The sequence below is a fragment of the Carettochelys insculpta genome, chromosome 21 (assembly GCF_033958435.1).
Source record: "Carettochelys insculpta isolate YL-2023 chromosome 21, ASM3395843v1, whole genome shotgun sequence".
Lineage (NCBI taxonomy): Eukaryota > Metazoa > Chordata > Testudines > Carettochelyidae > Carettochelys > Carettochelys insculpta.
The window spans coordinates 15,316,547-15,341,131 of record NC_134157.1 but is presented as its reverse complement, the minus strand read 5'-3'; the positions used below and the strand labels follow the sequence as shown (position 1 = coordinate 15,341,131).

Below are 24,585 nucleotides of genomic sequence, written 5' to 3'. Positions count from 1 at the left end.
AACTTGCAGTAGCCTAAGTACTTGAAAAACTTTAAAGAAAAACAGTTAAAGTCATTGAATACGCTACTTGGCCTTAGCCTAGTTCGGATTCCGTCTGCAGCCGACGGCGGTTAAGAGGAACTAGCGGGGACCGGATCGCGCACATGGCCAGGAGCGCGCAAGGGAGCGGCGCGCGCCGGCACATGCGCGGTCCGGCAGAAACTGCTTGGAAGATCCGATCTGCGGCGCCGGGCAAGCCCGACACCTATTGTGGAGCACCCACGGGGACACTCGAAGAAGAAGCAGTGGTTGTATCAAGAGATGTCAACCCCCATGCTTCTACAACACAAAGCAGCCATTCCAAAGAACCAACATCTTTAACCCACAAGCCACCTACCTCCCCCTCAGATCTTGGGAACCCATATCTCTCTTCTCCTCCCCTTCTCTTATAACGCACATGATATGAGAACTAGGTTTGTTTATTTGGAATTTAAAAAAAGGGGGAGGGGACAGGATAACAGTGCTACTGTCCCAGTATACAAAACACATTATTCAAGTTTGCTTCACATTTACAAAGTGCCATATATACAGCATCAATATTCACAGCAACTTTGTCAGACCCGCTCATAAGCTGAATTTGAAATACAAGGGAAATCCAGGAACTGAAGAGTTTAAATTAAAAAACACCCTTTCAACTGGTAACTGAGTAGCCTGCCAACTAATGTGTTCCCATCCCAGAGTGCACTTGAGTGGCCTTTAAGCCTAGGAAAAAGAGAAAAAAAAATCACTGAACAAATTTAACAACACATTTTTGACCTAACAACGTTAGAAAACTTGCAAACTCCTCTTTCAGCCCCCTCTGTGGCCCTCAAGGCCAATTAACTGCAATAGTATAACAAGCAAAATACCACAGAAAGGAACAGGGCACCATCTGTAAGAGATGCAGCACTGTGTTCCAAAACAAAGGGGAAATGGCAGTGCAATAATCTACCTTCTGGTTTACAGCATTACAATCTAGAAGAGGAATAGCAGCTCACAGTGGTTTGAGCATTGGCCCCCTAAACCATGGGTTGTGAGTTTAATCCTGGAGGAGGCCGTCTGGGGCAAATAGATTAAACAAAAATCTGTTAGGGATGGTGCTCTGTCCTGGCCAAGAGGGTAGGTGACTGGACTCAATGGCCTCCCAATATCCCTTCCAGCTCTATGACATCAAAAACAACAAGAAGTCCTGTGGCATCTTTTAGACTAACACACATTTTGGAGCATAAGCTTTCTTGGGCAAAGATCCACTTCATCAGATGAATGAGTGAGGGGGTTTCAGAGGAGGATTTAAAGAGCGTCTCAGTCAAGGAGAGGGCCAACGTTGACAAGGTCTGTTCAGTCACAGGGGATGTGGCCCATTATCAGCAGCTAATGTGGAGTTGTGAACATCAAGAGAGGAGAAATCAAGTCAGTTCAGTCAGGGAGGATGTTCTATGAGATGTGTATCTCCATATTATAAAGGGAGAACTGTCACTTCTAGCCCTGTAAGCAACCCAGGTACCACCCCATGAGTGGCTAAATTCATCAGTGAAAGCAATACCCACTGTTTGTAGCATTAGATGCTATATCAAGAGCAGTGAGATCACACATGCAAAATTTAAAGCAGCAGGGACTCTGGATCTTTTGAATTAAGAGGGTAAAAGTCTTAGCTTTTAACTCAAGAATAAAAATGGTGAAAAGCCCCATGTCCCACTCTTTATAATGACAGACTGATATTCAAACTATGGGTCTGGGAACATTTCCTGGGTAAAAATATTCACATACACGTTGTACTATTTAAAGCCGAAAACAAGTTTAGGATTAGTACAGATGTTAATTTTAATTAAACACTTACACAGAGCCCTGCTTCACTACAGTTTAATGCAGACACCAGGTCACTGTACAGAGTTCCAGGTATACATTATTTTTTATGAAAAATGGAAGGAAGCAGCCAGGCTTGAGATTTACACAGCCCAAATTCCAGAAGCACTCTGTCAGAGCAAGGAACGTGGCTGAAACTTTTGCTGGAAAATGCTGATTCACCAAACTGGAATTTTGGGGAGGCAAAATCTGTTTTGATCAGAGTTTCATTCCCTATCTACCCATAGAAGCTCTGTTTGTTTATGTACAATCAGAGCAATTTTACCAGTTAGAAATGTCCCAGTGTAAATCTACCAATGCAAGCTAAACCTTTGGCTTGCAACAGTTTTTAAACTGATTCAATTAATCTGGTGCAGTTTGTATGATTAGATCAGGCCCAAAACAGAGGCCTCCAGGGATGCTTTAGAATGGGAATTTTAAAGGGTAGAATGAATATGGAAAAGAAATCCAGCAGCAGCAGCTACTCATGTGCCCACAACTTTAAATTTAATTTGGCTTCTAATATTGTTCAGGTCTTGCCTCTGAATCTGGCACTGGGAGTTAAAAAGAGCATTATTCCCATTCCCAGCAGCAAAAAGACACAATCCCTTTAGGGCTTGATTCTGGCTACCTTCCAGAAAGCTTCTGCCCTTTTAAAGCAAAAGGTGGCTACCAGAATGGACAATTGAAACTCATAATGAAGACAGTGAAGGCTAGCAGGTGAAACAAACTAGCAGCTGTTGCATTACAGTGAGCACAGCTATAAGGCATTGCCCCACCTGAAATGCCTGGCTCCTTCATTCACAGGACAGTGTGGCTAGGAGTGCTGTGTTCTGGAAGAAGCTGACCCAGGCACAATCACGAGACCTTGGGTTTACTTTAGCAGACTTGCTTATAGCTGTTCTTTCTATACGTCTGAAAGATACAAGATTGAAGTAGTGGACCCTAAAAACCTAAATATTGATGCAAGAGCAGTAGTTCAGGTACCACCAGCCTCCCCACACAAAAGGCTAAGAAACCTCTTTATGGAGAGAAAAAGTAGTTCACCTTCTCTGCCCTTCTGCAGAGGCTACACACAAGGTTGTCCAGCTGAGGATACTTGGAACTGTGCCTATAAGGAATTTGACTGTTTCATAAACTCCTGACCAGACAAAAGGAGATGTGTTGAGGAGGTTACTAATTTCTTATACTAACCAGTCCTCCATTTTATTTTGGGATATAAGAACAGCACAAAACAGCTGAAATTTGCAAAAGTATATAAAATAGAGGACCATCAATTAGAACTATTAAAATTCACATTTAACTCTTCTCTCAAGGAATCCTTAGCAGTAATGACAAAATTAATGGATTATCAACACACTGAGCATAAGGTCACAATATGATATGTAATACACTATGAACATTCATGTTACATTCAGAGAAATGCAAGGAAATGTTTGTTAGAAACCCATGAACAAGTGCAGCCCCCCAGATGTGCACAGGCTCCAGCTTGGAAGCCACTGCCACAAGTGGGAAAATAGGCATGTAAAGCAGAACTAGCAGCCTGGAAGGTGGCATTTTAAAACAGGCTCTTTCTAGAATAATTTTAACATTAAATTCAAAAACAATTTAAGGAGATAATGGAAAGAAGAATTAAACTAGTGGATGGGACAGGAATAAAAAGTGTTTTTACTGCTACTGATTGACATCCTCTCCAAACTAGGTGACTGGGCAACAAAATGGCAGATGAATTTTAAAGCTGATAAATGCAAAGTAATGCGCACATTGCAAAACAATCCCAAGTATATGTATAAAATGGACTAATTTAGCTATAACCACTCACGAGGGAGACCTTCGAGTCACTGTGGATAGTTCTCTGAAGAGATCCACTCAGTTTCCAGCAGCAGTCCAAAAAGTAAACATTAGGAATCATTAAAAACAGGATAGAGAATAAGACAGGGTATCTTATTGCCTTTCTATAAATCCATAGTACACCCACCTCTTGAATACTGCCTACAGATGTTGTCAACTCTATACAAAAAAGTTATCTTGGCATTGTAAAAAGTTCAGAAAGGAGCAAGAAAAATGACTTGGGGTTTGGAAGAGGTGCCATATGAAGAAAGATAAGACTGGGACTTTTCAGCTTAGAAAAGAGGAGACTAAGGGGGGGGTGCAATAGAGGTCTATAAAATCATGAAGTGTTTTGAGAAAGTAAATAAGCAACTTATTTGTTTGCTTCCCTAACACAGGAACTAGGGGGCCACCAAATGAAATTAATAGGTAGTAAGTTTAAAACCAACAAAAGGAAGCATTTCTTCACACAACAGTTAACCTGTGCCACTCATTGCCAGAGGACATTGGGAAGACCAGAACTTCAATGGGGTTCACAAAAAAAAAAAGGACCCTGATAAATTCATGGAGGACAGGTCCATCAATGACTATTAGCCAGGATGGGGAAGAATGGTGTCCCTGATCTGTTTGTCAGAGGCTGGGAATGGGCAACAGGATGGCTCTCTTGGTGATTCCCTATTCTGTGGATTCCCTCTGGCACTGGCCTGTCAGAGGACAGAATACTGGGCTGGGTGGACTTTTGGTCTGACCCAGTATGGCCATTCTTATAGTCTTATCCTCTGACGTGAGAGCATTGGTTGGAGCACTGGAGTCAGTCACTGCTACTTCAGATTTCGTCCACCACCACGAGTGATGGTGCTTTGACAGACAATAGGAGAGATGTAAGCAGCAAATCATCACAAATCCAGTTGGTGCCTTTCCAGACCCTCTTTGTTAATCCACTGTGACAGTTTGGATTTCTTAGCTAGCATCAACAGAAGAGGATTAGCCTCTCCATAGACAATGTAGTTTGATATTTAATTAGCCTTTCACACTGTGTTAATCCAATTAACAGAGTGTACTGTTTGGTATTAACTCACAGAACAACATGAATAGTCTCAAACTACAGATAAGGCAAGGTTTAGGGAAAGCAGTTACGCTAGTAACCATTCTTCAGCAGTTCCAGTACTATCCAACAGGGAGAACACCGCTGTATCCTCGTATACACACGGGTAGGTAGGAACTGTTTGAGGTCAGGATGGAAGACTGACATCCATATGAATCTCTGTTCTTAGTGGCATAAGAAGCTATTGTACATCAAGGATCATGACAGATTAACTTCAAGCAGTGCAGCTGATATATCTGTGGCTATTGAACCTCAAACAGCAGCAAACAACTTAAGTCTGTTTGAATTTAACATACAGCACAGAAAGTGATGCACAATGCAGTAAATCCAGCCTATACTACATCAGATGGTCCTGAAATAAGTCAGTTTTAGAAGACAGCAAGTTATATTTGAAATAGAGTTTCTGTGAAGTCAGTAAACTTGGAGCTCCCTAATCAGTCTTTATAACAAAACGCTGGAGAGAATCTTCTCAAACTGTCAAGCATTCACTTTTAGGGCATAGACAGAGGCTAGCTTCAGCATTAGAAGTACAAATTTCAGAAGAACCTAAGTTGGTTACCGTTCAGAGGGGCTTAGGTGCTTTTGAAAATGTCCCCTTAGGGCACCAAGTTTCTCACACAATAAAAATTTGGTCTCAGTGCCAGATCTTGCTTTTAAGGCAGTGGCTTTCAAGCTGCTGTCTGTGCACATCTGGGCGTCTGCAGATGATGTCTAAGATTTTCAAAGGGATCCATACATCTCTTCATAATTGTTAGGACCAGCAAATGAAAACAGGCTTAAATCCACTGCTTTTAAGGAAACAGATTGTTTTTTAAAAACTGGAACCCCAATGATAAAAACAGCACAAGAATCTGCATTTTAGTTAAGTGGAAATATCATCCTCTGACATTTCTGCCACCACAGGACAAATCCTATCTCCCTTGCCCTGCAAGAGATCAACGTAACACCTCCACAAAACATAATTTTTTCTCCTCCTTGCTGCAGCTTGTATAGCATTTTCCCCAGAAAGGGTCAATTTACCTCTTATGAATCTATCAAAAGTCATAACCATGGTATCTGGATGCTAGCCCCATGGCGTATCTACAACATTTCATTCAACTGTTAGTTAACAAGGTAGGTGACTGTGTGCTGCTCACTTCAGGCATGCTTCCTCACAGTCACACTACCATGGTTTTGTATTCCAAACACTCTTGCTCTGCTGCATACACATGCTTCAGTCACAGAATGGTTCCAGAGTAATCCTCTGGGATGACACATGCCACAGCAAAGTTACATAGCAAGGTGTAAGAGCCCCAGACTGTTGCCTGTACTGACATAGCAAACACAACTGTGGTATGGAGCAGAGATAAATGCATGGCCTCTCAAGCTTCTATCACTTGCTCTCCTCTTGCAGACTCCCAGGAAAGGTTCCTCAGACTATAGTTGAGACAATGGATGTTCCATTCTCCTCTGTCTCTTCCTGGAATTGTGTAGTGTTCCTATGAGCTGCTGGGGATAATTCCCAGTATGTCCCTGGAAAAGAGCATGCCTTCTGCAAGACCGTTCCCTATTGTACTGAGAAGTGGGACTAAACCTACAATGGCAAGTGAGGGGTACTAAATGGCTATATAACTCCCTACAGGGAAAAAAAACAAAATCTACTGATTTGAAACCGTCTATTTTACCCAGCTCTCAACTAACTGCCAAAAAATGCAATGACCTTAAAATCCATTGTACCTCCTGACCCATAGCAATAAACCAAAGCTATTTCCATATGGAATCTGAGACTCCCAGTTATCCAGGAGCGTGCAAACTGGCAGGTTGTGGGAAGACTTTAAAAATCCCCTCAACCCAACTGCCATCTCTTATCACCACAAAGTTAAGATAATTTGAGTGTCTTCTATCTTGAAAATGGCTAAAGCTAACCACGAATGCTGAAAGAGTTTGGACTTCTGCCTTCCAAGTGTATAGTGCACTATGCTCTAGCTAGAGCAGTTTGAGGGAAAAGCTGCTAAATTATACCATCATTAAAGTAAGTCAGTAATCAGAAGAATGTGTTTAGATCTAATACCATCTGGCCTGCCAGACCTAAAAGCATTTCAGCCAACCAGTAGATTTTACAACTAAGCCTGAAACCAAGAAGAAAAAACAAGTTTACCAGGAAAGTTAGATTTAATTTATACAGCACTCCTTTTTTGAAAGCCCCTCTCACCTTCCTTGTGATTGGAATTATTTCAGAAAGGCAACAAAATATTTGACGAGGATGAGCTGATTAGGACTGTTTTCACAAAGCCATTATCCACTGCCAATCCTGGACTATTAAAATGATGCTTTTAGTTCCCCCTGGAAAGGGAGAGCTAGGTGGCATCTGAGAATGAAGAGGAATCCTGCCACTGCCATGATAGTTGCCTCCAACTGGGTGTACAGTTGATGTCAGTGCAATCATTCCAGCTGACAATGGTTTTCCACTGCTTGCTTTTCTGGCTGATATGGCAGTTGCCAACTAAATATACTACTGTGTTTTTCTAATTTGTAATGCACAGCAATAAAAACTACACATTTTTTAGTACAATGATGGTATCACTCCTGGGGATAGTTACAGACAAGGCTATGGTTATTTTACAAATGAATATCTGTGCTTATGGTTTTCCAGTCTTCTGAATTATTAGAATAATTGTCTATTTAGGAAAACTATTAAGTTCAATTTGCATGCAACACTGAATTCCATCCTGCTTGTTTGAACATTAATTGAGAAGTGACTCCAAGTAAGGTAAAGGAACATTAAGGAAATGTGCATAGTCATTAAGTCAAGGAAACAAGCACCAATCCACACAAGAATTTGTTGAATACCGGCTGGCGAATTCTTCACTGTTCTCAAATATCTATAGCATTTGTGTTCTGTAGCAGAGTCGACAAACAACATTAATATGCAAACAAAAATATGCAACAAGCTGGTGCACCATAAATTCACACCCTTGCTTCCCAGGAAATAACAAGCCTGCGAAAGTGAATTTTATACATCATGCATCCCACAAAGCAAATAAAAATGCCAGTCCACTGGAGAAAAATTAAGGGTGGAAAGTGGGAACAAAATTTTGGATTGCCTAAGAAAATGCTTTTTAACCAGACACGATGGATTCCAATGATAGAGACTCAGTTTGGAAGCACAGTCCTCTAGTACATTACAGAAATTTGAAAAGCAGATGTCCCCCACATAAAGTTGGGTCCCAGAGGCAGAAAGGACAATTTTCCAGTGGGACAAGTAAAAGAAAATTCCGTTTCAGTAACAATGGGTCCTACCAGGATAATTCAGATACGTTTCCAAATGACTGATATAATAATCTCTTCCATTTTATAATTAAACAGCAAAACTTCACCAAGCTCTGAATATTTTGGCTAGGTATTGCTCATATAATTTAGTACATTATGATCTATTTACTATAAAAAACCCAGTTTAAGAAAACCAACTGACAGCCAGAAATGTCTGAAGAAGGAAAGGTGGTGCGAGCCTGGTTATCGGGTCACACTTGACAGGAATGTGGTTCCCACTGACAGTATGAAATGAACTGAAGAGATTAAGTGTTGGCATGTGTAGTAAATGATTAAAACTTCTCAGAAAGAGACCAGAAGCTTTGAGTTCTAGATAGTATACATTTTAGCTATGGGTCTCTGATGACATGGACTATCTAAATGCCAACATTTTACTATTAGGATTTAAAGCTTCCTCTCATGGATTCATATTTGGCACAAGATTCTGGCTTCAATTTTCTGACTGCAATTTTTTTTTTTAAATCCTGAGAAATACCAGGAATTATTTTTCTGGTTATTGAGTGAAACATCTAATATAGGGGCTGACTTCTCTCAAGTGTCTAGAATTGACATGCAGGTCACTTAAGAAATATATTAGAATCACACATTATTTCGGATAGTTTAATATTCTGTGGTACAATGAGTGCCAGTACTCATTAAGCAAACAAACAGGAGCACTGCAGACAGAAGCCCCCTCTACCCACCAAGACTGTTCAGGACGTGCCTCCTGCATTCTGCCTGACTCTCACCCTTGTGGAAAACATCCAGTTGTCAGAGGCGGAGTTCGGGCTGCATGCTTCTCAGACTTCTGATGTCTTTCAATAAAAGGAAATTTATCCAATCAATTAATGTGGATGCTCTAACAGAGTCTGTGGTTGCCTCAATATTTCTTCATAAACCCCTTGTGCTCAGTAGTCACAGGATGCTCTTATTTCTGGAGTATGAAATGGGTCACTACACTATGGAGTTTCTTGAACTTCAAGTGTTCCATTTAGAGGGTCAGGGACAGTGGTTTTTTCAGTTCACTACAATGTACATATGCCCGAACCTCCCTTCTTCCAGAGTGAACGGAGTTTTATGCAGTATGGAAAATGCCTTCAAGCTTCCCACAACTCTCTAGAACACAGGAGAATCACAGAAAGTACAAGGTCCTTGCAATAGCCTCTTGATCCATTCAGGATCTGCAAATAAGAAAACAGTGGTTTTAAAGCCTGAGTTACACAGACAGAAGTGATCACAATAATTTGAATGAATAGTTTGCTTCATACCCATTACCTGGGCCAAACCTCTACTATAAGTATTTCAGAAATGATGTTCTGAGACGTACATGTGACAAGACTAACTGAAGATTTAGGATCAATCCAACTCTACTAATACCAGCGAATTTAAAATACTAATTTAATTGCCATTTCAGCTGAAAAAGAAAGGCTGAAGTTGTCCACATCACACTACAGCATATTGAGGTGGTGCATCCTGTTTCTATATACAAACAAATCTGCCACGCATAAACAAAATGGGTAGAGTTTAAGAAAATTTTCTGCTCTAACTTAGTGATCAATTTCAACCCACAAAAACAAGATCTTTCAAAATTACTCCAGCATTCAGTCTCCCATATGGAAAAGTGGGTCCAGCAATCCTTTCTCCAGCAGTTTAGATCCACTTGTGGCTGATCCAGTTTCAATGAGAATTGGACAACACAATTTGTGGGCAGGGAATGCACATGCTGGAAGAATAAAACTTCCTCTGAGGCTACATCAGTTCTGCAGAACAGTGTATTAGAAAGCCAGGTAAGATCATAGCCACCCAAAGAATAGTATTATAAAAATAATGATCTCAGAGTTAATATTTTGCCATCAGAGATGTTTTAAAATGTTGAAAGTTGGCTTATAGTTCTTCAAAGTAGTGTATGTCCATCTGCTGCAACTCAAAACAAGTTACTGCAGAATTTGTGTTTTTTGATATAGGAAAAAGCTGCTCCTTCACTTTGATTACATTGGCTAAACAAGACATATCACATTTCAGTACGTAAGCCCTGCAAGATACCAAGATCCTTCTAAGTTTGTGCTGCCAGAAATACCCGTGAGTCACTGAGCCTTCTTCATGTCATACAAATGTCGAAGCATAGAAAATGCATTCTTGCCCTTTCAAGCCATGGAAGTAGCTCACCTTCTGGGGTTGGATGCCGTGCAATGCTGTCATGAAGCAGACACCTTCTGTATACCAAACTCTGGCAGGACTGGTAGGTTAAAAAGCACCTGCAAATTATATCAAAACAGAAGTTTTTCACTGTATGCTTTATGACAGAGGGACAAATTCTGCTCTCAGCTAAGAGCTGTGCTTTTGTGAGACTGTGGAAATGTAAGAGCAGCATTTAGCCTCATATCAAATGAAGCATTTTTTAAAAATGTGTTAGCATGAAAATCTAAAAATATTGTCTTGTAATAATATACATGTACAAGAGGTCGGAGGCCAATATCTCAAGGATCAGGGAGGGAAGTATTTCCATTATTGGTTTTACAATTTTAACCAGCATACATCCAAGAGATGAAGACTGAGACTATTTCAGTGGACAGACACTGAATAGCAATCACTCTGATTTAAAGATGCATGCAGATTTTATGCGCTCGCTTGTGAACCATCAAAGCACATCTCATTCTACTATCATTGCACTTCAGGGCTGGGGGAGTCAAATCACAAAGTTCAATGAAAGTGACCTTATGCATGCAGAAGTTCTGCACCCACTACCGGTCGTCCCAGACAACCAAAATAATGCGGTCCCACCAGTGTGTACTGGTTTCACATTTCCAGAAATGGCACTCCATTGGAAGCAGTGCATCCATGGCAGCCAGCATTTCTAAATTCCTGGTCTCTGGTTTCATCAACCAATGCATCCTCTTCCTCCAGATCCATCTCATCCTCCCACTGTCTTTGTCTATATAAACACTCCACAGCACTCCAGGAAGTGGCTACAACATACTGTACAATGGCTAGAAACAGCTGAGGATCCATCCTAGCGCTATGCAGCAGTATTAGCTAGGGGCAAACTTTAGAAAATAGCCAGAAACAATGGCGAACTCGTCCCTTTGTTTTTCAGCGGATGTGGATGCTTTGCATTCTGGGATGATATCAGACAGCCACAAGCACTTGTGGTTCATTTTTTCCCATAAGCCACTGGACACAATCCCAGAATGCAACAGGGCAAAAGGCACTGTGGATAGGCACCCACAACCCCCGCAGTAGAATGTAGGTAAGGCAATTGAGACATGATATGTCAACTTTCTGAACATTTGTGGACACTCAAGACTTTGACTTTATAAAATCTAGAAATAAAAAGTCAACTTTATTAAATGCAACTTTATTTTGTAGTGTAGACATAGCCCTAGAAAGAGAAAATACCAGATAGACACCTTGTCTGCTTCTTTCCTAATCCAAGCACAGCCAACATGCTCCACTGCCGTTAACTCATTCACACTATGAGAATTGATTTTACATTAGTTATTGAAATGTCTTCTGCTCATCCAAACAGAGAAGAGAATCAAAGGAATAACTCCTTAACAGCTTACCTGAGCCAAATATGGCCATTGGAGCAGACTGCCTGTTTGCGATCTGTGAAGGGCAGGATCTCTTTACACAGACTGCAGTGCTCTGGGAAAGTCTGTTTGTTCATTTTCTTTAAGATATGTCCAATCAGCACCTGGGAACACATCTCAGTCAGCACTATTTACAGGAAATGACACTGACTGGTAAAAGGTGGAGAATCTCACAGGATGGCGTGACTTAAGGAAAAATACACAAGATGCAAAAATCCAGTCCACTCTGCTGAATTCAAATGAAAGAATATGCAATTCAAATACACAGTGCTGTAATAGAGATGGATTGATTTACTCAAAGGCCTTGTCTCCACTTGCTGGGAGATTGATCACCTGGTGGTCAGTTTAGCAGGTCTAGTAAGGATCTGCTAAATTGACTGCTGACATCCTCCCGTCAACCCCCTGCTTCAGGGATGCCGAGAAAATTCAAACTAAAAGTAAGTTGACTCCAGCTACTCTATTCACATAGCTATATTTGTGCATCTTAGTTTGACTTTGTCCCCTCGTGTAGACCTGGCCTAATCCATGTGTTAATCATCCAGTCTGATAGATTTAACTGCCTAACCCCACACATCAAAAGTAATACAGAATTTGTGTGAAAATTACTAGGATTTTTGGAACTTACACTGATGGTGACTGGAGGGGAAAAAAAAAAACCCACCAACTTGGACTTTATACCACATTATATTATTATAATATTATACCACATTAGAGAACATTAAGGTCACTGCACAACAATTGTTTAAAATGTGCTCATGGCTCCGACAATGGAGAACTTAAAAGTGCTATTATTTATTAATGTGATAAGTTTGTTTTAGCACTGTCATAAATACAGTATATATAGTAGTTGCACTGAAAGCCTAGCTATTGTGTCAAATTTATTACCATACTTGTCATTTATAATTTTCCTTTGAAATTGCAATTGATACAAATCATGTCCCTAAGTTATAATGAAGAAATATTTCAGGCAGTGACAGCAGTCTTGATTGACAGGAGTTTATATATACTTTTAACCCCTGAAAAAGAAACCATATTCTCTCTACAAGGTGTGAAGGGCAACCTGTTTCTCAGGCTTTCAATTCACAGTAATTTGAGGATGCCAGTAGAACATAGCTGTGTTGACAGAATACCTTGCCAATGAAATACCAAAGGCCACTCAGAATCTTTAGAACCCACTCTTCTGGACTGCTTGTTTGCACCTTGAAGACTGCACTGTTTTCTGACTTGTTTCCAGGTGCAATTAAAGGGGTTGATTTTGGTCTTTAAAACCTTAATGATGGAAGGCTTCAGTTACTGGAAAAAGTGCCTCTCTGTGCAGTTATACGGATCATCGGATACCACCTTGCTCATTCCCAAAGGGGCATGTCTATCCTGCAAGAAAACATTATGGGTGACTTGTGCCAGCTGACTCAGGCTTGGGCAGGAAGACTTTCACTGCCATGTAGACTGCTGGGAACCTCCTGCTTTGCAGAGCCCTAGAGCTCAGGTTCTAACCCAAGCCTAGAAACTGCATCAAAACAGCACTGCAGCCCAAGCACCACAAGCCTGAATCAGTTGGCATGGACCAGCTGTGGGTGTCCAATCGCAGTGCAGACATACTGTAACTCTGAACATCTGCTGGCATACCATTCTCAATAGAGAATCTCTTGCCTGCCTCCTTGGTCTGGCACCACACTTGCTTGTTAAACTTCATTACCAAGTATAAGGAACATAGTTCAGGAAAAAGCATGAGTGAATAGAGTTTGCTATGATGGGTATTTTTGTTTTCAGGATTGATGATGGATTGGATGTATTTAAGTTTTATTGTAGGTGGCAGAATTGTAAGTTTGGGACATGTGCTTGTCAGTGCTTAGATGCAACAATGTATTCAGCTATGTTTATTTTAATATTTTTAACAATACAAACGTGCCTAGAGACTCAGGCAATGACTGTTTTACAAAACAAATTTTAAATTACATCTTTGATTCTTCAAGTTGATTTGTTTTCCATATACATATTGTTGTATTTTTTAAAGAATCTCAGACCTGATGCTTTTCTTGACTTCACAACAGTACTAAAGGAAGTGTGTTTAAAATCAGCCAAATTTAACATTTAAAATGAATTACAATATTTTACATAAAACATTTGGATTCAAGGGCTAACATTATAGAAGTCTGATTAAGAATTAAAATTTTGAAGATGTAGTCAACTCATTTTTGGCAGAAAGGCCACCTCCATTTTAGTTCAAATAGATGGAGTAGTAGATAATCCTAGCCACAGGGGAAAAAACCCAAAGATGCCCTTGTACACCACACAATTCTTTCAGCTCACTTACACTCTGTGGAAGTGACTACAGGTTTGTTGTCCTCCCCCATTTACCCACCCCAGCAGAAATTAAATAGAGGTTTGTGTTTTATTATGCCTCACCCAAATTGTAAAGACATACTTAGACTTCACATGCCCAATATCATTCACCATTCTCAGGTGGAAAGGCAGGCTATCACCAAAACAAGTACAAGTCAGCAACCTTACAAGCAACCTTATGTCTTCGCCTCCTGACCCCCAACCACCTAGTCTTAGGCAGTAAAGCTGAGTATTAAGAAAAAACAGGAATTCTGTGGCATGAATCCAAAAAATATACACCTGCACTTACTCGTGCTGTTCTGTCATCATAGCCTTCATCAGACATTAAGAAATCACAGACTCCTCTCGTTGGAATGCTGGTGTTCTCTGTAATCCATGTATGCAAGTAGACTTCTCCCAACACCCGCTTCATGTGTTCCCGTGTCAAGTGCATTTCTACTGCTTCAATTCGTGCCTGTATTTCGAGAAGCTTCTCTTCCATTGGCTCATGTCCTCCTATATCACCAGAGTGGGCAAGAGGGTCATCTGTTGGGTCATCCATGTCTGCTCCTTTATTCACTTCACACAAACTGTGCTTGCTGGCCTGTTTTGAAGTTCCCTCTTCTTGATGATCACCTTCAGTACTGCCCATCCCTGGAGAATCAGATATTAGTACTTTTGTGTCCTCATGCGACGGCCTCCACATGACCTCAGAAGGAGTCTTCTGCATTGACTGGTACAAAATTCTCAAGAGGAACAGTTTAAATCGCCAAAAGTAAGTGGATCCACAGTTCTCAATCTTTTTATCCAAGGCTTCTTGTAAAAATTGAGGGATATGCTTATCCTTTAAAATCTTCCAACGCACGAGGTCTGTCAGGTCCACTTGTCTAAAAAGATTCTGGACAGAAGACTCCAGGAGCTGAGCAGCTGCCTCCTCAAATGTTTTCAGAGTTACAAACTGAACTTGATAGTTTTTGTTTACAGGGTGAAGGCCATTGGTCATTCCCTCTGTTGTAATAACTGCTAGATATGCACCACAGGGGCTTACAGCTATCCCATGAGTCCGCACAGAGCCAAACACTTCCGACAGTTTGATAAGCTGATGCTCAAACTTTAATGCAACATCTGTGAAGATGGGAATGAGCTGCCTTACCTTTCCATCACTTGAGCAGGTGTATACTGTGCCATTCTGTTTGTCTGCAGTCATGGATACAATCGGTAAAGAGTGAAGTCCTGTCACATGGGAATTATGGACATTCAGACCTGCTTTGGATATCAAGAGAAGACACCAAAACACATAAGATCCTCTTGCAGCCACCACTAAGCTACAGCTACATTTCTGATAAGGATGGTAGAGGGGTATACATTTGATACTTTGTACTGGCAACTGATCCATTTCTTGCCATAAGACAACTGGTTGTCTGAGTGTGAAGTAGCCTTTAACTGCTTTTAAGTTAACAGGAAGGATTTTAACGGGTCCAAAAGCACTCCCTACAATGAGTCCACTCATCTTTCGGTTGTTGTGTTCATATTCCCACCAAGACAAGACACTAGGGGAATTTATTCCTGACTCTATGGTATTGCAAGAAGTGATGGACTCCTTACCCACAAAAGGAAGCTGAAATTGCCAAACTGCAATGTTTCCATTTTCAAAAAGTACGGCAAGGAGTACACTGCCAACATCTCGGCATTCATTGTTGTGTTTCACCTGCTGGGTGGTGCAGATGCCTGACCACTCCATACGGACTGGGGTCTGCATGCTATGCCGTCTCTGAAATTCTGCAAAGTCCCCTAGGTCTCCTCTGGGGGGCTCAGTCTTAGAAATTTTGTAACTGTTTTCATACAGACGCTCCCCATAAATCTCTGTCAGATCAACCAACTGCACCCACTGTAGTCTATTGAGGTTAGCATGGATGGTTAATCTATTGTCCATAGTTAAAGCTGCTAGAAGGCATCTTCCATTAGCATCACAGCCCAGTGGAGACCAACTGGAATATTTGAATCCTCGCAAAGGTGGTAGAGACTTTCCTTCAGGGTTGAATACTCTATCTAGCATAAAGGTTTGACTAACAGTTGGATCCTTAGAGCTTGCAAACTTTTCCTTACATTCTGCAACCTCCTTTTTTGAACCAACCTGAAACAGAATAAGTATTATTAAAACATTTCCTGAAACAGTATGTTAGTGGTATTATAACAATAAAAATAATAATTCTACACTCTGTCCAATAAGAGAGAGGGAAAGGAAAGAAAGATTTTTAGCGTCCATTAAAATCAATGGAAGACATGTCTGACAGTCTGGCCCCTCTTTTGAGCAAATCTTACAATGTGAACTTCGGCATTTGTGTCCAGCAGTTGAAAGGTGCATAAACAGAAGTCACACAATCCTTCAACAGTGGTCAAAAGACGAAAATCCAATTGCAAATCTGTTATTTCTGTGACACTAATCATGGCCTTTTATACCTCCATAAACTAAATTTGAAAAGCAACATGTAATAATACACCCAGTACTAGCATAAAAGTTATTAAACATCAGGTCTACATCTACACTACAGCAATCAGTCAACAGAAATTACTGTGAGAAGAGCTCTTCTGGCAAAACTTCTGTCGACACATCACATGCACACACAAATGCAAATCGAAAGAGCAATCCGCTCTGTTGATAGAGAAAGGCCAGATTGCTTGTCCGCTTGCTCGACAGAATGTCCAACAGGAAGCTCAGCAAAAAGGGCTGCCTGGTGAACCAGAAACCCTGTCTATTGACAGAGGGTGCCTCCCCCTGGAGTGCCTACATGGCTTTTTTGTCAACAGGAAACTGTCGACAAAGGCATTATTACTGAATTCAGAGAGGCACAGTGCTGCTCACATAAGTTGAGAGTTTTGTCAGCAGTCTGACAAAGCGCATTTTGCGTGTAGACACTCCATGGGTTTTTCAGACATAAGCTCAATTTTGCTAGAAAAAACCTGCTTGTGTAGATACAGCCCTTGAGTATGGTTGCAACAAATTTACCAATAGCTACTTCCTCAACCAACATTGCTACAATAGCCCCAAATGTTGAGTATTTTTATGAGAGAGTATCTTTACACTCTATAAATTTTAATAAAAAAAGACACTAGAAAATAGAATCAGACCAATCAATTTATGATCAAGAACTGCACACCACTCTGTGTAGGCCAAACAATTGTTACAATATTGCTTCCATAAACTTTCCTCCTATACCCCTCCCCTTGATAGTTTGTCTCTACAAATTAAAATGAAGTCTCCAAACTCACTTAATCCAGTGCATCATCTAACCCTGTTTACGGGAAGGCCACATGCATAATTCTTGATCGCCTGCAAAGGTTTAAAATGACTGTCATTTTTGGGTTTGGAAGGGTTACAGACTTAGCCTACAGGACATGTTAACTTAAGGAGTCGCTGGCTTTCTCCAGTGTACTGAGCAAGGATTACATATAAAGTATAACATGGGTACAATCTCAAATGTTTTGGTATTATGCAGAAGGAGGAAATGGAAGTCCTAATATGACATCAGAACTGTTCCAGACTGAAACAGGCCTGGTGAGGCTATGCTTACAATTTTCTATCAAAATCTGAATTATGAAGCTAAAAGATACAAGTCAAACTCTTACTTCAGTTCTCTCCTCCAATGTGCATGTATTTGGCTTTTAGTAGAGTTAGAACTACACTCTGAGGCCTCTTAAAAATTGGAAATAACTGCATTTTGTGATTGTAAGTTTCTCCTTTTTATTTGATACACAGCAGAGAGCATAAGATATTGCCTTCATATTGTTCTATCAATGTGTCTCAACTATGATCTGGAGAACAAATCCTAGGGACAGATGGAAACTTCAGTCTTATCTTTTTGAACTCCATTTCTGTGGTGAAAGAGACAACAGTGAGTTAAGAGTCAGGAACATCAGCCCATTCATGAACAAAAACCATTTCAAATGAGGTAACTGGTTAAGTCATGTCTTTGCCACTACTATCCCTTCACCACATCTGAACTTGTTGAAATGCTCTATTAGATATTTTGAATCATCCCATTAATATTTCTAAACTTACTCCTACTTGTAGCCATTTTGCTAAATGTGACACTGGCAGTGTGAAAGATCTTTTGACAGAACAGACTTGCTGCAGGCTAATGAGGATCTGTATCTCCATCAGATCTGAGGTCCTTCTGTGCTAGGTCCTATATAAAAAACAGATATGTTCCTGGCTCAGAGATCTTACAGTTTAAGAAATCTACTTTAACAACTGAAGATGCATTGAGTTTACTCCCTGTCAAACTGCAACAACCCTAAGGAGTTTTATAGCCTGTGCCTGTTTCAGTTTATCCCACTTAGTCAAATGAAGATTTAAAAAAAAATTAAAATTAAAGGTTTGTTTACACTACTGGAATTTTGCAGCAGTGAAGATCACTACACTGCTGCAGTTTACCTCAGTGTGAAACTGTCACAAATATCAGGCCACTGCATCTTTACTGGGAAAGGTTTGCACCTGTGTAGCTACACTGATATAAAAATCCATAACGTAGACAGGCCCTAAATAAGATAGATTTCAGGCTTAAATTTTTATATGCTAGCATTTAGCAAAAACAGGTTCAATGAACTCTTCAGTCATGCAGATCAGAAACACTGAGGAACCAGTGTAGTGTACCTTTTTTTTCAGGCAGCCAACAACATACAATATAGGAGACCACTGTTGAACCCAACCCTAGTTTACACATCCACCCCAAACAAGCCTTGAGATAACAGAGAATTTTGGTGAGGTAATATTTTTGGACCAACAGAAGCAAGCCTTTGCATCCAGTCCACGAAGCCGTCAGCAGCACCATTCTATCCAAGCTAGCCAAAGTGATAGCTGACTGTGGGACCAACAACCTGCAGCTCCAGAGCCACATGTGGCTCTTTAAGGAGCCATTTGTGGTTCAGACGCTGCCGCCACTGGCTCCTTCTCTGGCTCCCTGCCCTGCCATGCTGAAATAATGGAACTCAATTTAATTGATTTAGCGGCCAACAGGGCAACAGAAAGGATCCAGCCATTAAACTAATTAAATTGAGTTCCATTATTTTAGTGTGGCAGGGAGCTGCTTCCGCTGCAGGTGTGGGAATGGAATAGGAGAGCCGGGAGAGCTGCACAGCCTGTGTTGAGGCATCGGCGGCCACTGCAAAGGAGCAGCAGGGAGGAGCACCAGCGTGCGCAACAGCTTCTGAGGTAAGTTAATATTGGGTTTGAGACAGAAGGGTTAAGCCTGGGAATGGGGGCAAATTTGTGTTTGGCCCCCCAAGAACATGTAAAAAATTGCCATGTGGCCCACGATGAAAAAAGGTCAGCCACCCTGAATAAGTTCTTCTTAAAGACTCGGAAAGGTACTAAAAATGTCACAAATAGAAAAGTCTCAGAGGAGTAGCCATGTTAGTCTGTAGTTTCACAAAAAGCAAGCAGTTATGTAGCACCATAAAGACTAACACATTTATTTATTAAGACAGAACAGTTTATTTAGCACAAGCAGTTAACATGCACCCTATGTTTAAGAGGTTGTTTAACGTGAACAGGCACATTTACACCTCTGCTGTCAAAGGCCTGGTCTACACTAGGAGATAAAGTCAAATTTAAGGCTCTACAGTAGATTTAATCAACTGTCTACACTCCAGTGGTCAATAAGTTGATTCTAAGTGGTTGTAATGTTGCCTTCTGTACTGCTGACTTCCCAACGAAGTTACTCAAAACAAAATTGAATTTGCGATGTGCAGCTAAAACAGTGTAGATTAACCATGGTTAAAAAATTGATTTTTATTAGCCCTGGAAGCTGTCCCACAATGCCCCTCGAGGTGTCCTTTCATGTCATCACTCTAGGTGAGCAGGAAGTAGCAAACGGGAAGCCTGGCATTTTGAATTAATTTGTTTATCATCAGTGTGTTGATCACATGTAGCCAATTTACAGAGTTCCAGCAGGGAGCCATCAGGAGAGCCAAGAACTCATTTTGTTTTGCAGGCTACCCCCCTCCTCAACACAACACGTGGTGGGTTGGCTGCGGGGGTCATGCTTGTGTGAGAGGCCAAGAAACTTCTGCAGGTCACATTTGTGCGCCCCTCCTGCCCACCCTTTCAGACACCATGCAGTCAGGGGGTCTAACCCCCAACCGACCACACATGGCTAGCTCCCACCCAATAAAAAATCATGCCTGCTGCACATTGCAGTCCATGCTTCCAGACAGCAGCATGTCCTGATTGCATGCAGTGAAGGCTTCAAAGGCGGGAAAGATTTGGGGGGCTAGTGGTCACTGGGGGAAGTGTCCCCCTGTGGCAAAGATTTTCAGGGGTTGGCTGTCACCAGGGCCCCTAGACCCTGGTACCTGCACCATGCTAACGGGAGCCTCCCTCACAACTCCCTTACTCCCCAAGGCTCTGTAGGATTGCAGGGCCGGCCCTGGCCAATGTGGAATTGTAGACTGGCCCACCTTCATTCTGGTGCCTACACCACGCTAATAGGAGCATCGGAAGGGCCCTTGCTTCCCCAGGTTTGTGGAGTTGGGGCTAACCCTGGCCAATAGCTGCACTGTGGCCTGACCCATGCTAAGGGGAGCCTCTGAAGGGCCTCTGGTTCACAAGGTTTGGCGGGGGGCAGCCCTGCAAATAGCCATATTGTGTGCTGGTCCCCCCATGACTTCCCAAAGTGTGTGGCTCAGGGGAGCTGCACAGTCTCTGCAAAGTCCTACTTACTGCATTTTCACAGGGGAGAAAACAGCTCTCTGACCTGCCTCTGTGCCCCATGAAGTTTATTCTTTCCCCAGAGAGAATTGAGGTACCTATTCGCATGGCACAGTCAGAACTGGGAAAGGCTCAGATTATCGTAGCCCGAGCACCTTTACCAATTCGCTTGGGTGCTGACCTGAATTCAAGGCAGCTAATCAACACATCACAACACATTAGTGTTCTTTCCACAAGGGACCAGTGAGGTTCCTGTTACCATGGCACAATCAGAACAGGGAAAGTCACTATTGCTATTCACAGGCAAAAATATTCCCTGACGGGGGGGGAACAGGTGAACAGCCATACCGAACACAGAAAATGTACAGGTGTTCTTTCACCAGGTGGAGTGAGGTTCCTGTTAGCATGACAGACACCTGAATAGGTGGGATTGACAGCTCCCTGATTTGTTTTGAGGGCGATGCAGTGTGGGAAGAGGACACCACACTCCCACAACCAGTTGCAAGGAATTTTTCCCCATAATACTGCAGTAAAAAACCCAGAAAGCAACAGGACTCAGTGAACTGTGGGATAGGTTCCCACAATTTACTGCTACAACAGTCAAACTTTGGTGATTAGTGGAGACACACTAAGTCAACTTTGTGGGCAGGTGCGGACACAACTTCGACTTCAGTCAAATTTGTAACAATGGATTTTATAAATTCAACTTTATTTTGTAGTGCAGGCATACCCAAAGAGCAATAAAGCGCATGTGTGTGTTGGGGGGAGGGTTAGTGAGTTACAAATTGTTGTAATAAGCCAGAAATGCAGTGTGTCTGCTCAGACTACAATTTTTTTAGTATCTTGAAGAGTCTGAATTTATGCATTTTGGACTTGTCTTTTGAAGGTGTTGAGGATGAGGACTGGAAGGTCAGATAAGGAGTGAGCCTTTTATAAAAAGCACATGCACAAAGGTGATGGAGCATGTGTGTGTTATTTTCCTATGTGAATTCATTTGAGAATATACAGGTGGTCTGGTTTCACCCATGTAGTTGTTATGGAGGCATTTGTGGACTGGATGAAGTAAATCTATTACAGGTTAAACCTCTCTCATCCAGCAACAATCTGGATCCAGCACGGTTTTAGTTGGCCAGATGTCCATTTATTATGGGTGTGACCAAGTTTCCCCTGGTCCCATCAAGTTTGTTTACAGCCACCAGTCTTGGCTCCCACTGTTCTGTGCTGTTACTTAGCTCTAATTTGCCCCTAAACTCTAAGAGCCCAGTAAGCACTGGTAGTGTTGGTAGTGCTGCTTGACAATATTGACCTCCCATGGTTTGGCAAATTCTCTCATTCAGCATCAGTCTAGAGAGGTTTAATCTGTAGTTTCACATCTGTTTGGTACACTCTTCTCTACTGCACATCTAAATAGCAATGCACCCTACTTAAATAATCCATACCCTTCTACTTAACTAAGCACTAGAGTAGAATGGAAGGTGAACTTCAATCTCAAATCAGAATCAGTGAAATTTAGCTATGATTAAGCATTTTCAAATACATGATAGCTGCACAATGAAACCAAAACAATTTCACTCAGGCACTCCTGGTGTAGTCACAGGTGTAGTTTTCATTTGTGGTTTAATGTCTCTAATTCTTGAAAAAAATTCTGAAGTCACCTCATTATTTTGCTTACTTTAAAACACTTTAAAATTGAAAAAGCTTTAGGAAATCTGATTTACTTGTAATTATTAGTGCATTTTTTAAACTTTCTGTATTTCACTCACCTTAGGAAAGAAAAACAGATAAGCAATTTTACTTTGTTTTTTATGCAATAGGAATAATACTTTAATAGTGTTATAAACAAACTACAGGTACATTTTGCAATCCAAAATAAAGTTTAACTTCTGAAATTCTCTTTTTAATTTTCTTTTAAAGAAAAGTGGTTCTGAAAATAACTAGGAAGGCTAGGGCTATAATAAAATATTTTTTCTTATTTAAATAAGTATTTACATTTAAAGTACAACCTACAGTACACAGTATGAGAACACACTGAAAAATGCCCTACACAAAAAAAGAAGATTTTGAGAAGCTTTCCCAGGCCTGAAGAAAATGTCAGGATAAATTTGAAAGCTTGTCTATTTCAGTAACAGAATGTAGTCCAATACAATATATTGCCTCACCAATCTTCCCTCTATTCTAGGTAAAGATGCAGTCAGTCTATTCTAAGCTCTGTTCCAAAAAACACTAAAGCATCAATTTTTTTTTAAATAAAAAGTAACTTTTAGAATAAACATTCACCATACTATTTTTGCATAGCACTGATTATACACCCACTATTCACAGATGGATTCAGTGAATATACCAGCAATAATTTGTGGTGTCATATACCACTGGATACTGGTCCACTCTCTTCCTGCTTTTGGGCACAGCTGCAATATATCAGTGTTTTGACAGTGTCACTAATAACGTCAATGATGTGCTCATGCACTATCAAGTTATCTCCTAATGGTTGCCTAAGGATAGATAATTCGTATTCTAGCAATTAATCCTCATCTCGATTAGCCTGAATCTCAGTGGAGGTGGAGTCAGGATTAAAGAAACCCCAGCAGTAAACAAAGCCACATGTACCCCAGCACAGGGCAACCTCAAATAAAAGCAGCAGCCGTGAGACCGGGACTGGACTAGCTTTCCTTCGGGAGATAGGACCACGAACAGGGAATGAGGCAGCCTCAAGAGAGATCCCATCGCCCTGAAGAGTCAGGAACGGTGGCGTGGCTGCGGGCACGCCCCAAGGGGTCTCGCCATCAGCCTGCCTCACCTTTGCGGGGACAGCTGCAGAGGTGAAGAGCAAACCCCCGAGCTGGAGGCGAGTCTCTGCCCGGAGGGGGCCGAAGGAAAACAAGGACGCTCGCGGGGAGGGAGAGGCGCTCAGCCCTGCAGCCCCTACCCGGGAGAGGGGCCGATTCTCTCCCAGCCTAGGGGCCGAGGTCCAGCCCCAGTCTCCCGCCGCCACCTCACCTTAAGCAGACAGGCCACGGCAGGCGTGGGCACGGCCGTGCGATGGATGACGAGCTCCTGCCCGCCGCTGTGGATGTCGCTGAGCTGCTCCAGCACGGCGATGCTGCGGGCCGTGCTCACCGACACCCGGTGGTCCTCGGACCAGGCCAGCGGCTCCAGCCCGCTCACGCCGTGCTGCAGCCGCACCGCCGGCTCCCGCCGCACCGCCGTCAGTCGGAACCCCGCGCTTGGCCCTGCCAACACCACCTCTTCCGCCGGCGACTCGGGCCCCGCCGACGGCTCTTCCCCTCCCGAGGACAACGCCGAACTCCCCCCGCTTCCAGCCGCCGCCGCCGCCATCTTAACACCGCCTCCTCACAGCCGCTGGGAGCGTACTGCGCACGCGCCGCGCCGGCGAGACCGCGGCCATGAAGGACCCCTGCCTGACTGGCTTGGGTGAGGAGTGGCTAACGCAGTGCCTGAGTGAAATCCATTTCTTTTAGCATACATGGACGTGAGGGAATGAAAGTAATAACCAGAGTGACTGGACCTCTGAGTGCATGAGGGAGAGTGATACTATCCATAATAGTGATCAGTGATGGTATTGTATGGGGGTTATAATTATCATAAACCATAACCACACATTAATAATATTGCATGGTGACCTAAAATCACCCTGTAATAACAATAATCCAAAATGATGCATGGAAGAATTTATAATAAAGTCAAAAGGTGTTATGATTGGAGTGATGTAATGACCAGTAGTGCAGTGCAGTGGCGTACTTAAATAATATTACTATGTTATACATATTACCTTAACCATAATTAATATTCTAACATTGAAGATGTGCCATTAAACATCTCAAGGCAGGGTCTTTTTGTTGTGTTTGTACAGTGCTGTTGGT

The 24,585-nt window shown here is 41.9% G+C and overlaps 1 protein-coding gene across 7 annotated transcripts; it reads right to left on the bottom strand.

Annotated features, from left to right (window-relative positions):
- Positions 1 to 388: 388 nt before the first annotated feature.
- Positions 389 to 24,045, bottom strand: GTF3C4 (general transcription factor IIIC subunit 4). 7 transcript variants are annotated; one of them, XM_075015313.1, is made up of 6 exons: positions 23,702 to 24,045; positions 15,601 to 16,129; positions 14,306 to 15,261; positions 11,647 to 11,777; positions 10,250 to 10,338; positions 389 to 9,264 (listed from the first exon to the last, which is right to left on the bottom strand). In XM_075015313.1, exons 1-6 carry the CDS (start codon positions 24,038 to 24,040, stop codon positions 9,200 to 9,202), a joined length of 2,109 nt encoding a protein of 702 aa, XP_074871414.1. In that variant the 5' UTR covers positions 24,041 to 24,045; the 3' UTR covers positions 389 to 9,199. The 7 variants fall into 7 exon arrangements, 5 of the variants coding, with proteins under 5 accessions (XP_074871414.1, XP_074871415.1, XP_074871416.1 ...); XM_075015314.1 differs by having other exon boundaries at positions 14,306 to 15,258; XM_075015315.1 differs by adding an exon at positions 17,266 to 17,326 and having other exon boundaries at positions 14,306 to 16,129; positions 23,702 to 23,842.
- Between the last annotated feature and the right edge of the window lie 540 nt (positions 24,046 to 24,585).